The sequence below is a fragment of the Bos grunniens genome, chromosome 2 (genome assembly GCF_055505025.1).
Source record: "Bos grunniens cultivar Pamir isolate PY7600 chromosome 2, Bosgru_T2T1.0, whole genome shotgun sequence".
Classification (NCBI taxonomy): Eukaryota; Metazoa; Chordata; class Mammalia; order Artiodactyla; family Bovidae; genus Bos; species Bos grunniens.
Window position 1 is genome coordinate 30779140 of NC_141166.1, and position 14438 is coordinate 30793577.

Below are 14438 nucleotides of genomic sequence, written 5' to 3' on the forward strand. Positions count from 1 at the left end.
TTGGAGTCTGTTTGTCAGACCATCTGTTGAGTGCCTCCACTTATTAACAGAGGCCCTGCGTCCTCTGAGTGCTCCTGCCTGGGCTCCTCAGTGGTGGCCGGTTTCTCCTCAGGCTTCTTACATCCCCTTAGAATGTTCTCAGTAATCTCCCTACTCTGCTCAGAACCCCAGCTCAGAGTCTCCTTTCATTTTGGTCTCCCGTTCTGCCTCCACCCTCCTCTTGACTCAGACATCTTCCCAGCCCACCTGCCTTAGAAGCCATGCCCCCCATGAAACTCTACGTGTGACACCTGATTTGGGCAAAGTGCTGTGGTCCTGAGCAGGGCCAAGTCATGGGGTGCTACCAGGTTGGAACTCTGGTTCCATTACCTAGTGCAGGCTAAGGATGTGACCTCTCAGAGCCTCGTTTCCCCTTCTGTAAAATGGGCTGATAACCCCCACCTCACTGTGTACCATATGGGAAAAACAAACAAGCGAACTTGAAAGTGGTATTCTCTGGCTGGAGTGAGGGCTTCGAGGCGGAGAGGTGAGAAATGGGACTGGAAAGAGAGACACAGCCAGGTCCCGAAGGGCTGTGAGGACCATATTAGGGCATCTGGACTTTATCCCGTGGAGCTGGGCTGAGGGCAAGGAGGCGGATGTCAGGAGGCTGTTGTAAGAATCTCCATGATTTAAAGAGACTAGGGGTGAGGGAGTGGCTTGGAAGGATACTCTGGTGGAGGAATTGGCCAGGCTTGGGGGGGACGGGGGTGTAGGAAGAGTCCAGCTGACCCTCAGGTTTTTGGCTTAACAACCTTAGATGGTCAGGGAGTGGGGTGGTCGTCAATGGCAGTGAGGGAGCCAGGAGGAGGCAGAAAGGGGACAGGGCTGTGAACCCAGGACGCTGACCAGTGTCAAGTCCTGGGCCCAGCTCTGCCCTCTTGCCTCTGCTGGTACTTCCCTGTGCCCCCACACGCCCCACCCTTGTCATTGCCAGGCTTCCCCTGGACCCCTGGCTCCCCTCTTGTGCTCCCAGGACCTGGCATGTAGGAGATGCTTGGTACCTGTCTGTTGAACTCAACTTCTCTGACTTTCTTGCTCACAGGGGTTTGCTCATGAGAAGTCTGGTCCGGTATGCAACTCAGCCCTCCCAGGGTCACTGATGTTGGGTGTGGGCCAGTGTGGCCCCTGAGCTCGGCCCTTGGGGTCCCAGCTTGGGTCCCAGGGGAAACAGATCGTCAGAAAAGATGTTCTGCCACCAGCTAGGCATCCAGAGATCTGGGTGCTATCTTATGCCATCCTCCGGACAGACTCTGAAGGGGACCGGCTGCAGAGGGCCGGGCCTGCTGGCGCTCAGTGCTAGACCCACCTCACCTGCTTTGCTGCTGCCACGACCTTCTGGGGAAGTGTCTGCTCTGAAATACCACATTCCGGCAGGCTCAAGAGGGTCTGGCACACCCGGCCCTCCCCTTGTATGGGGTTGGGCTGTGCAGGTCAGGGCTGCTGTGTGGGGTGTGGCTAGAAACTTCCCTGTCTAGGAGGACCTTCTTGAGCGTGGAACAGGACTTGGAGGCTGGCAGGGGCTGGGGCGGCCAGTGAGTGGGGCCTGAGAAGAGGCTCCCGGGATAAGAGGGAGGGTTGGGGTTCAGGGGAGCTGCTGGAGCTGGCAGGGGGAATGACTGGGTCAATGGTCCAAGAGGAGCCTGGCCCAGGAGGATTTGGGGAAGGGATGGGCCTGGAACTCTGGGGACAGTGACTGGAGTCGGCCCTCTGGGTCGCCCCTGTGTCTTGTCTGCTTGGGGTCTCAGTTGGAGACTGCTGGGCTTGGGGAAAGGGTCAGGCCCCCTCCCTGCCCCCGGCTGGCTCCCTGGCCCTGAAGGGGCACGGCCCCCCGCCCCTCAGCTCGAGGTGTCCCTGGGAACAGGCCCCTTCTTGCCTCCAGGAACTTGACGCAGTTCCTTTCCCGGTCGTGAGCAGAACTCTATATAAGGGAAGGAAACAGCAGAGCAGGTTGAGAGCAAGCTCTGGTGAGGATGGGTGGCCTGGAGGGGAGGCCCAGGCCTGGGGAGGAAATGGAGCCAGGGCAGGGGCCCCCTCCTTCTCGGGAACCCCCCTGCCCAGAGCTTGAGGCTTGAGGCTCAGTCTGGGAGGCCAGTGTCTTCGAGCTGTTCTGGGGTGCTGCCCTCTTCACCCTTGGGCCTTGTACTTGCCCAGTCCCCTGCATGGCTGGGCACTGTGTAGCTGTCTGACTGTGGGCATCCACAGTCACCCCTCACCCGGTTCCCAAGCCAAGCCCTGGTCCAGTTGGCGGGGGCTCCCAGCCTGCTTTGGTCTGGCTGGCAGGGGCTGGCTGGGGCTTTATAGAGCCCAGTGGGGATTCGTAATGTGAACTTGGAGGTGCTGGGCTCTCCACACACGGAGGTCGTCTGATTGTGTCCACACAGGGCACGCGGGCTGGGTCCCTCCGGGATCATTGTCTGCATTATTCTTGACTCCCTGGTGTCACCTCAGTGACCAAGTCTCGGAGGATGGCTGATTCCTGGCCAACACAGGTTCCTTGAGTGGGGCCCCGAGGATGAGCAGCAGGCAGAGCTGAGGGCGGGATCCCTGGCTCTGGAGGGCAGGAAGGTGGCGGTGCCCTCCATGCTCTGGGTCGGGGAGAGCAGTAGAGTCTGGAGGGGGCATCTATTAACATGAGGTGGGGATGGGGGCCCACAGACGTTCAGGTACCTGATGGTCCCTTAGGGCTTCCCTGATAGCTTAGTTGGTAAAGAATCCACCTGCAATGCAGGAGACCCGGGTTTGATTCCTGGGTTGGGGAGATCCACTGGAGAAGGGATAGGCTACCCACTCCAGTATTCTTGGGCTTCCCTTGTGACTCAGCTGGTAAAGAATCTGCCTGCAATGCTGGAGACCTGAGTTCGATCCCTAGGTTGGGAAAATCTCCTCCAGAAGGGAAAGGCTACCCACTCCAGTATTCTTGGGCTTCCCTTGTGGCTCAGCTGGTAAAGAATCTGCCTGCAATGCAGGAGACCTGCAATGCGATGGCCCCTTGTCTCTAGACTTCAGGGCTCCTCCCCATCTTTCCCCCTCCCCTCATTATTCTTAGTGTTACCGAACATCTCCTGCTTGCATTAAGCTCCGCATCCTTCATCTCCCCTGGTCCCTCTCCTACTCAGGCATCTTCAGTGGCTTCCCAGTGCTGGCAGCTGAAAGCTTTAACTCCTCTGCTGGGTGTTCAGAGTCTCCTATCATCCAGCCTGGAGGGAAACTTTCAGGCCAGTCTGCTTCCCTCATCTCCTACATGCCTTTCAATGCCATCTTTTCCTTCACCCATCCTGTGTCCCAGCCAAAGGGGATTCTTTTGATGTGGGAAGTGTTCCCACCTCCATGCCTTGTTTGTGTGGTTATTTTCTCCTGAAATGCCCTTTCCCCATCGCCACCTTCAAAACCTGCCCATGGACCTCGTAAGTTGCAGGTTCTGAGCAGAGCCCGAGCTTCTTGACAAAAATGACCTGTGGGCTTCCTGCCCTTCTGGGGCTCACAGGGGGAGCCACGCAGTAGACAAACAAAAGCAGTGTGTTCTTGAGGCCCGCCTCAGGTGCCCCCTCTTCCATGGAGTATGCCTGGGCAACCCCTCACTCCGCTCCAGCTTTCTCTGTGCTATTACAGCCCCGGATCCTCTGCCACAGCACGGGCCTCATCTGGCCAAGGGGACAGTGTGGCTTGCTGGGAAAGGCAGGTATTGCAGGCAGGCCGACCTGGTATCAGTCCTGATGCTGTTACTTGATAGATGTGCCATCTTGGCTCTCACAGGATTGTTGAACTGCCTGAGCCTCTGTAAGATGAGGATGCTAAGGACCTACTTCAGGGGGGTCATGAAGAAGGGAGGGTGTCATTCAAGGTGAGTGCCTGGAGTTGTTGGGGGAGGCATGTGCAGTGGGTGTCAGCAAGAACTTCTCTGGAAGCAACCCAAGTGTCCGCTGATGGATGGACGGGTAAGCACAGTGCGGTATAGTCATCCAATGGAGTAGTATTCAGCCTCAAAGAAGAATGCAACTCTGATACATGCTGCGACGTCAAAGAGTCTTGAAACCATTAGGCAGAGTATGTTAGTTTGTTGGGTCTGGCATAGCAAAATATCACACACTCAGTGGTTTATTTATTTATTTGGCTGCCCTGGATCTTAGTTGCGACACACAAGCTTTTCAATCTTGTTGCAACATGCAGCATGCAAGCTCTTAGTTGTGGCATGTGGCATCTAATTCCCTGACCAGGAATCTCACCCAGGCCTCCTGCATTGGGAGCGTGGAGACTTCGCCACTGGACCACCAGGGAAGACCCACAAACTCAGTGCTTTAAACAACAGAACTTTATTTTCTCGCAGTGTGGAGGCTGGAGGTCATGATCAAGGTGCCGGCAGGTTTGGTTTTCGCTGAGGCCCTCCTTGGCTTGTAGCTGGCCACTTTCTCCTTGTGTCTTCACGTGGTCCTCCCTTTGCGCAGGTCCCCCTAGTGACTCTCTGTGGGTCTTGATCTTATCTTGTAAGGATACCAGTCATATTGGATTAGGGCCCACCTTAATGGCCTCACTTTAACTTAATCACCCCTGGGGCTTCCCTGGTGGCTCAGATGGTGAAGAGCCTGCCTGCAACACAGGAGACGTGGGTTTGATCCCTGGATCAGCATGATTCCCTGGAGAAAGGAATGGCTACCCACTCCAGTGTTCTTGCCTGGAGATTCCCACGGACAGAGGAGCCTGGCAGGCTACAGTCCATGGGGTTGCAAAGAGTCAGACACAACTGAGGGACTAATACACATATTTAAAGGCCCCATCTCTACATACAGTCATATTGTGAGGTACTGGGGGTTTGGACTTCAACCTAAGAATTTGGAGGGATACTTCAGCTTATAACATTTAGCGAAATAATTCAGACAAAAAGACAAATATTGTATGATTCCTCTTATATGAGGTACCTAGAATAGGCAAGTTCATAGGAACAGAAAGTAGATGAGAGGTTACTGGGGCCGGGGAGGGGTTGGGGGGAGTGAGGAATTATTGTTTGATGGTGTAGGGTTTTTCTATTTTGGAATAATGAAAATGTTCTGGAAATGGATAGTGGAGATGATTATACAGCATTGTTAATATACAATGCCACTGATTTACACTTAAAATGGTAAATTTTATGTTATGTGCATTTTACCGTAATTAAAGCGGGGGAGAGGCAAGCCAGATATGGGGGAGATCTCTTTTCTGCTCAGGATTATATGAAATGCTCAATTCCCAGACTCAAGTGGTTCTAGTTTGGCTGGGCTGTCCTCCAGTCCTGGGGACCAGGTGGACATGGGTGTGGGGACCCGTGGGAGGCTGGGATGTTGTGTAACCAATCCTGATTGAGGATGGGAGTGTCGCCCAGCTGGGGATGAGGTCCTGCCACTCGTCAGGTAGTGAGGTTTTGGGGGCAGTGGGAGGCAGGTGCCTGGGTTTTCACCTACGACTCTCCCCTTCCAGCTGGTTGACTCTGTTATGATCTCTTCAAGCCTCAGTTTCTTCATCTGTAAAATGGGAGCAGAATACCAACTCTGCAGGATTGGAGGGTCTCAGAGACGACACAAGCATATGGTAGATCAGCTCCCTTGAGTAGGTGCCTAACAGTCGTGGTAACTGGTGCCTCCTGTCCTTGGGCCTTGAGTCGCTTTCATCTTTCCAGAAATCTTTCGTGTGCACCTCCTGTGTGCTGGGACTAGCATGATGAACAAGGCATGCTCCTTTCCTTTAGGGCACTTGATTTCTCTAGTGAGTAACAGATTATAGACAAGGAAATAAACACATCTGTAATTACACGTTGTATTTAGAGCTGGGAAGGAGAGATAGGAATTCAGGAGAGAGAATAGCTATGTGTGTGTGTGTGTGTGTGTGTGTGTATGTATAGCTTAAGGGAGTCAGGGAGGGCTTCTCTCTAGGGTGGTAGCATTTAAGCCAAAGCCAGAAGAATAGGAAGGACCCAGCTGTGCAGACAGCTGGGCTAAGAACATCTGGGCAAGAAAACTGCATACTCAGAGGCCCTGAGGAAGAACAGAGCTAGGTGTGTCCCGAGGACTGAAAGGAGCCCACCCCTTGGGTGTGGCTTTGGGCCTGGACAAGGTGAATGGACAGAGTGACAGTGGGGAACTGGCCAGGGGGCGGGTTGTGCAGGGAGCCCCCTGACTGGGCTGCCTGCTCTCAGGACTCTCCTGTCCTGGGGGGGTCCCCAAGGCTGTGTCCTGTTGTTGGCACTGTTCCCGGGGACCTTTGAAGTTCAGAAAATACTAGTGGGTGGAGGGCTGATGAATGCCAGGCTTTGGCCCCAGTGCCAGGCTATGGAGCCTGATAACGCTCACATCCTGGCAGCATTCCTGTCTTTCTACCTCCAGAGCTGCATCGTTCTACTGCAGTGGCCTTGGGCAAGTCGTTACCCTTGCTGTGCCTTAGTTTCTTCATCTGTGAAATGGGGATAAAACAGTATAACTCATGCATCTTTTTCCCTGTGAACTTTAAAGAAACTTTCCCTCCTGACCCTCCCACCCCATCCCGCCCCTCTAGGTCATCACAGAGCACAGGTTGGGCTCTCTGTGCCCATATAGCAGCTTCCCACTGGCTATCTATTTTACACATGATAGTGTATATATGTCAGCGCTACTGTCTCAGTTCATCCCACCGTCTCCTTCCCTACCTATGTCCAAAGTCTGCATTTTTATTAGGATCAAATGAGTCTAGGGAAAGGGCTTAGGACAGTAACAGACACATAGGCACATCCCATAAACTTTCTGTTCCTGCTCTCATTGTGTAGGGCTCTGGGGAAATTCGTCTTTACCGGAGAGTCGGCACGGCAGAGAGGGCTGCAGCACAACCCTGTCTACAGCCAGACTGCTGGGGTTGCGTCCTGCCTTCTCTGCTCGACACTTGATTGACCTCTGTGCCTTGGTCTTCTCAGTCACAAAATGGGATGCTCAGGGTTGTGGGAATGAAGTGAATTAATTCACGCCAGGGACAAAGCAGAGTGCCTGGCGGGTAGCAAGTTTGATGGGAGTATTTGCTGCTGCTGCTGCTTTTAGTGTTGTTACAGTTTTCAGAATGGAAAGGCTGAACCTTAGGCCCACCAGCCTGCATCCTCTGTCTGCCGATGGATCATGGAGGGAGACTTGGGGAGAAGGCTTACCTGAGGCTGAATTTCTGGGCCTGAGTCCTGGAATCCTGTCCTGCCAGCCCTGGGGAGACAAATGACTGGCACCCCCTGTGTCTGCCCTCTTTGCATAGGGAGGGCTTCTAGCTGGAGTCCCCCGGGGCCAGTGGGAGTGGTCGCTGCGGACACCAGGAGTGTGGGGCCACAGGGCACAGGCCAGAGTGGCAAGGGGCTCTGGCCCTCCCTGGTACATTCCAGGCTCCTGAGGGGGTGGCCAGGAGCCAGGGTGCCGGAGGGAAGGAGAGAGCCTTTTAAGGAAACATTTCTCTGCTTTAAAAAAAAAAAAAAATAGACAAGAAACATTGAAACACACAACAAAGTTAGTGGGCTGGCTGGCGGGCCGGCCTGGAATGCGCAGCTGTGGGCAGTGGGTGGAGGAGGCCCTGGGGGGCAGCAGGCCACGAAGGGGCACCCCGGCATCAGGCCTGCAAACTGGGGGTCCACAGTACAGATCTAAGTCCTCAGAGAGGACAAGGACAGGACCTGGGGTCAGGTTCCATGGCTCCCCGCTGCTTCAGGGTGGTACTTGGAGAAGGGAATGGCAACCCACTCCAGTATTCTTCCCTGGAGAATGCCATAGACATAAGAGCCTGGTGGGCTACAGTCCAGGGGGTTGCAAGGAGTCGGACACGATTGAGCGACTAGTACTTTAGTCCTAGAGAAGAGGCTCTCCCTCTTGTCTCAGAGGACACCTGTCCGTCCTGCCTTTGCCTCATCATGTGTCCGTAACCCCCCTCACTTCCCTAACCCCCAGTCCCGAATGGAGACCAGACGCACTCTCGGGTACTGCAGGGGAAGACAGTGGCGGTGGATGGGGCTTGCCTGTGTCTGGGATGCCATGGCACTAGCCAGCAGCGTCCCGTCCTCTTGCAGCTGATTGCACATTTAGGTTCTCAGCCCTGTTCCAGCTCTAGCTCCGAGAGAAGGAGCAGAGCAGGGTGCTGATCTGTGGGTTGACCCACTCCCACCCGGACCTGAGGACCCATGGGTGACAGGAGGTGGGATAGGAGGGCCTGGCCCCAGGGGGTTGAAACCTACAAGAGCGGGATTTAGGGCTGGGGTGGAAGGATCCAGGGAGGAAGGAGGTCACTGCTAGATGCTGGACTCCTGCTCTGAAAGGGCCTAGGGGACTGCAAGCGTCCCCGTGACTGAGAGCTTGTCTGATGGGCAGGGCGCCCTGAAGGCTGCAGCCACCTCCAGACTTTCCTGCCCTTCTGCCCTGTTCTCCTGGCATCCTCCACCCCACCCCTGGTCACTGATCAGCTGTGTGACCTTGGGAAAGTTGTTTAATTTCTCTGTGCCCCTGTACCTCAACTGGTGGTAGGTGTGTGTGCTGTGCTAAGTCGCTTCAGTCGTGTCTGACTCTTTGTGAAACTTATGGATGATAACTCACCAGGCTCCATTGTCCATGGAGTTCTCCAAGCATGAATACTGCAGGGGGTTGCCATGCTCTCCTCCAAGGGTGATAGGTACTGAGACTCAACCCAGGTCACTTTGCTGAGTTGGCAGGGAGCCTGCAGCGTGACTGCCAAGAACCCAGGGATGCCAACTCCTAGCCCCTCTACCTCTTCCAGAGCCCGGGGCACATGGTTCCACAGGTGTGGACCCCTTCTAAGCTGGCATGTCAAGCCAGGTGGTCCCTGGAGCTGGTCAGATGATAGAACAGGGTCAGGGGACAGAAGGGCTCAGCTGAGGGTGACGCCCCTATGAACAGCCAGCTCCACCTGGGGCTGGGGGCTGTCACTGCTCTTCTGGGGATGGGGCCAGATCGCCCACTGTTGGAGAAGGTAGCCACCTGCCCTTTGGCGATCCATGGCTTGTGTCCAGACATCCTCATGCCTGGGGCTGCGGGACGTGGGGAGAGCTTCCCCCTCCGTCCCCTCTGTGGGCCCCTACGTGGTGTTCAGGTCAGGAATTGGAGCCAAGGTTGAGGTATGAGCTCCAAGAAAAACGTGTCCTGGCTAGAAAAAAAGGAACACACCGAGTCTCTGATAAAGGCCTCTGCTAATTGTCAGGGTAGTGGTTTGGCTGCCGGGCCCCTGGGGAGGGAGTGTTATCTCAGCGTAGGGAGCAATCCAGCCCCCTCTCTCCGCCCATCTCCCTCTGACTTGAGGCCACGGGGCCACCCCCTCCCTCATCAGAGAAGATGAGGATGATGACAAAATAATAGCTCACCCTCGGAGAGTGTTTCCACCCTCAAGACCTTCCACGTGTATTAGCAGAGTGGCCAGTTTCTTTTGAAAGAGCCGACAGGCCCTTCCCCATGCTGTTTCCCCACACAGTCTGGGAAGCTTGGCCAGCCCTCTGCAGCTCTGACCTTGGAATGAGACACCTTGGCATTTGGGAGAATGGAGGAGGTGACTTTTCCTTTCCTAGAGGTCTTAAACATGGTTTAAAAAAAAAAAAAAAAACACCAAATCTTACCATATTGCAGAAAATTTAGAAAATAGAGAGAGAGAGAAAAAAAAAAACACCTTATTACCTTAACTCTGGTGCTTTGACCTCCAGTCTTTCTGCATATTTCTTTGTACAGAATTTTAAGAATGTGTCCATTTCACTTTTGCCTCTTCATCTGAGCACTGTTGCCTAGGCGTTTTCTCGTGTTGCTACACAGTCTTCCAATGAACTCTCCTACTGGAGGGTGTCAGTGTTTGTGAACTGAAGGGCGGGGTGTCTAGCCCCGGCTGGTGGGGGAGCAAAATGATTTCAGGAGGCCCTGGGTTTCTATGGGGATGAAAGATGCTAACCTTGCCCTTTCTGTGTTCCTCCCACAGGTGGCTGCCCCCTGCATTCCTCCTTCCAGCCATGAACTGGTGGTGAGTGACAGTCCATTCCTGCCCCGCCAGCCCACCCTCCTCTCTTTCCGCAGCTCCTGCTTCAGCTTACTTTGCCTGCATGCATGCTCAGTCGCTTCAGTTGTGTCCGACTCTTTGCAACCCCATGAACTGTAGCCCTCCAGGCTCCTCTGTCCATGGGATTTCCCAGGCAAGAATACTGGAGTGGGTTGCCAGTCCCTTCTCCAGGGGATCTTCCAGACCTAGGGATCCAACCCATGTCTCATGTGTGTCCTGCATTGTAGGCAGATTCGTTACCGCTGAGCCACTGGGGAAGCCCCAAGCATCCTGGTAGCTCCCACAGGTGCTGGGCCATTAGGTAATGAGGAGGAAGGGGCCGTGTCCTGAAGCTGAAGCCCAACTAGAAGGAAATGAGTCATGAGGTCCCTTCGTGACTTCATGAGACTCTCGGCCTCTTGTTTCAATCTTGAGACTCAAGTCCTTAGAAAAGCCCATAAAAGGGCATCCTGCCTGTCTCTAGGCCTGGTCAGGTGCCTGTTGTCTTGGGGTTTACAGAACAGGGGGATGGCATCTCCTTTGACCTGCCTGGTCCCTGGTCAGGTCCCTTTTGGCTGAGCCCTTCTGTCCCCTGACTCTGTTCTATCATCTGACCAGCTCCAGGGACCACCTGGCTTGACATGCCAGCTTAGAAGGGGTCCACACCTGTGGAACCATGTGCCCTGGGCTCTGGGATGGATGGCATGACCCACAGAGTTCAGGTACCTGGGAAGTTAGTCACATTGAGGTGGCCTGCTGCATCTCCAGGCTCTTTGGCTGACTCTGCTTTTCTGCCCTCCCTCCATGTCCCCCAGCCCCGCACTGCTCCCTTTTTCCTCCAGTCAGGCTTCCAGAAAAGTGTGGATGGGCAGGACTCCTGTGAGTTATGGGCTGGGGAGAGGGGCCTGCTCCAGACCCATCCCAGCTGGGCTGCTTTGGAATGTTTCCCTCCCTGCCGTCTCTCTGTCTTCTTACCCTTCACAGCTCCCTCCTGCTCCCCAGCCCAGCATAGGAGGCAGGCGGGGGCCCTGGGGACTGGAGAGGGAGGGCCCTGCCTGCACTCAGGTATGTGTGTGCAGGCCCGCACCCATGTGTGTACTTGTTTGTGACTAGAGTTCGTGATGGAGGGCCCAAGTGGGCACCATCCCACTGATCGGTGTGGCGGTGCCTGTGGTGACATTGATGTGGGTGGGGGTCTTGGGGACTAGGCAAGGGCCCAGTGGGGCCCAGGCAGTTGGAGGTGTCTGCACATGACTTGCTCAGCCTGGATGCTGGCATCTCACTCGGGTTTCCTGGTCTTTTCTTTTCTGACACCCACGTGCTGTGTGACAGTGGGCCAGTACTGCCCTCTTTCTGGGCCTCAGGTTCCCTTTTTGTCAAAGAAGGGGGCTGCACTCGATGCTCCAAAGGCCTTCTCAGTTCTGATACATATCCGCCTCCCATCCTTCCCCTCCCTATTCAGGGTCATTGGTGGAATGAAATAAAGCATGCAAAAAAAAAAAAAAAAAAAAGTATGCAGAAGTGATTATGACTCTTAGATGTCTCTTGGATGCGGAGCAGAGCCACTGCCCTCTGCCCTCTCGGTCTAGGCCCTGCCATGACTTGCTCGGCCTGGGTACTGGAACATTCCACAACCTGGCTCAGGCAGGAGTCCCTTCTGGTATCTAATTGCAGTTCCTCCAGCTGGAATGCCAACCTGTTCCCTTCTGTTCCAACCTGTGACCCCTCCTCACGTAAACAAAGCTCACAAGACTCCCAGAGGTCAGGCATTCCATGTCCTTTCCTCACATCGGCCCCTCCTTCCTAATCTCACTGGGCTCAAATGCTTTTGGGCCTCACCTTTGCCTAGCTGTGTGTCTCCAGATGTGGAGTATTCTTTGCACAGAGCTTAGTCAAAGGTCATCTCACAACAGCAGGGCTTAGGGGTCGAATACTGTGGGGATGAGGCCAGAGTGCAGGCCTGGTTTGGAACTGCCAGGGAGAACTCTCTCTGGGATTGCGGAAGGGCAGGCAGGGAGGGGTGGAGAGGAAGGAGCCCACATCTCAGCATTTCAACCCGATTACTACTTGGCCACTGAGAACAGAATGTTCTTGGCTGGTTGAGGATAGTTGGGGGGCTCTGGAGTCTAGGGCTCTCCAGGCAGGAGCCAGATGCTTGACCTCCAGGAGTCTCGTGAGCTTTGTTTACATGAGGAGGGGTCAGGGATTGGAACAGAAGGGAATAGGTTGGCTTTCCGACTGGAGGAATTGCAGTTAGATACCAGAAGGGATGAGCTTCCCAGGTGGCACTCGTGATAAAGAACCCATCTGCCAGTGCAGGAGATATAAAGAGATGTGGGTTCAAACCCTGGGTCTGGAAGATCCCCTGGAGGAGGGCATGCAACCCACTCCAGTATTCTCGCCTCAAGAATCCCATGGACAGAGGAGCCTGGTGGGCCACAGTCCATAGGGTCACAAAGAGTCGGACACGACTGAAGCTACTTGCACAGCACAGCATGGTACCAGAAAGGACTCCTGCCTGGGCCAGGCTGTGGAATGTTCCCATCTCTAATGTGCCCGCCCAAGCAGAGGGGCTCTGACTCTCGTGGACGTTGCATGAGCCAACTGGTGGAGGAGTGGTTGTGACAACAAAGATTTCCCCGCCTGAGTCAGGATACTCCACTTCCCCCCAGAAGTGATCAAGAGGGAGGGAGTTCCCCGAGGCCTGGGTCTGTGACCATGGACACGTTGGTTAACCTCTCTGGACCTCAGTTTCTCCTCTGCGGGTTGGGAGTTAGTAACAGTACCTACCTTATAAGGCTGTGAAAAGAATCAGTTCAGTCAGTTCAGTCGCTCAGTCGTGTCCGACTCTTTGCGACCCCATGAATCGCAGCACGCCAGGCCTCCCTGTCCATCACCAACTCCCGGAGTTCACTTAGACCCACGTCCATCGAGTCGGTGATACCATCCAGCCATCTCATCCTCTGTCGTCCCCTTCTCCTCCTGCCCCCAATCCCTCCCAGCATCAGAGTCTTTTCCAATGAGTCAACTCTTCACATGAGGTGGCCAAAGTACTGGAGTTTCAGCTTCAGCATCAGTCCTTACAATGAATATTCAGGATTGATTTCCTTTAGGAAGAACTAGTTGGATCTCCTTGCAGTCCAAAGGACTTTCAAGAGTCTTCTCCAACACCACAGTTCAAAAGCATCAATTCTTTGGCGCTCAGCCTTCTTCACAGTCCAACTCTCACATCCATACATGACCACAGGTGAAACGAATAAAAGGAACAAATTAGCTCACTGAATCAGTCTGTGTTCAAATCCTCCAATGGCTGCTCACCCCTGAGAGTAAAGGCCCAGGTTCTTTCATTGGTCTACACAGCCCTACAATGATGGGCAGATTTCCTTTCTCACCTCATCTTCTGAAAGCTCCCTCCTTCTCTCAGTCTGCTGTGACCACCTGGCCTTCTTGCTGGTCTTGAACATCAGGCAGATACTGCCTCAGGGCCTTTGCACTTGCTGACCTTTTCCCAAGGATACCTGCCAGGCTCTTTCCCTCCTTGAGATCTTTACTCAAGTGTCAGATTTCCCTTCCCCCAGCAACCCACTCTCCCTTCCCTGCCTTCTTTGCCCCTCAGCATGTGTCACCATCTTACTTGCTGATCTCCTTTAAAAGCCTCCCACCAACATGGAGAAGGCAATGGCACCCCACTCCAGTACTCTTGCCTGGAAAATCCCATGGATGGAGGAGCCTGGTAGGCTGTAGTCCATGGGATCGCTAAGAGTCGGACACGACTGAAGTGACTTAGCAGCAGCAGCAGCAGCAGCAACATGGAAACATACATTACCATATGTAAAATAGACAGCCTGTGAGAATTTGCTGTATGACTCAGGAAACTCTAAGGGGGCTCAGTAACAACCCAGATGGGTGGGGTGGGGATGGAGGTGGGAAGGATGTTCAGGTGGCAGGGGACATGGGTAAACTTATGGCTGATTTATGTTGATGTTTGGTAGAAACCAACACAATACTGCAAAGCAATTATCCTTCAATTAAAAATAAATAAATAAAAAAAAATAGCCTCCCACCACACCAGCATGTAAACTCTATGATGACAAGGGGTTTCTGTCCGCTGTGTTCACTGCTGTATTCCCACTATCTGACACACAGTAGGTGCTCAGTGCATGCTTATTGTGTGGCTGGAAGAAAGGCATTCAGCCAGATGCTCAGCGCAGATTAGGTGCTCAATAAACAGGACTGTTGTCCTCTGACTCTTTGTTCTTGGGCCATGGGGGTCTATTAGGGGGGCCAGTCTCCAGCTGGAAACTCTGATACTGTCCCTGGGGAGGGAAAGTGGCCCAGGGGAAGCCGGGAGAAAGTTTGGCTTCCCCTAGAGAGCACTCAACACCTGTTTCCTCACGGCAGGCAGG

At 54.1% G+C, this 14438-nt stretch overlaps 1 protein-coding gene across 30 annotated transcripts in view; it reads left to right on the forward strand.

The window, feature by feature from the left end:
- The window catches only part of TNS1 (tensin 1), a 248954-nt gene that overhangs the window by 118327 nt on the left and 116189 nt on the right, over positions 1 to 14438 (forward strand). For all 30 annotated transcript variants that reach the window (XM_086340655.1, XM_086340672.1, XM_086340664.1 and 27 more), the window contains one exon: positions 9976 to 10017. In XM_086340655.1, the coding sequence (XP_086196781.1) occupies positions 9976 to 10017 (42 nt within the window). The remainder of the gene's footprint in view (positions 1 to 9975; positions 10018 to 14438) is intronic.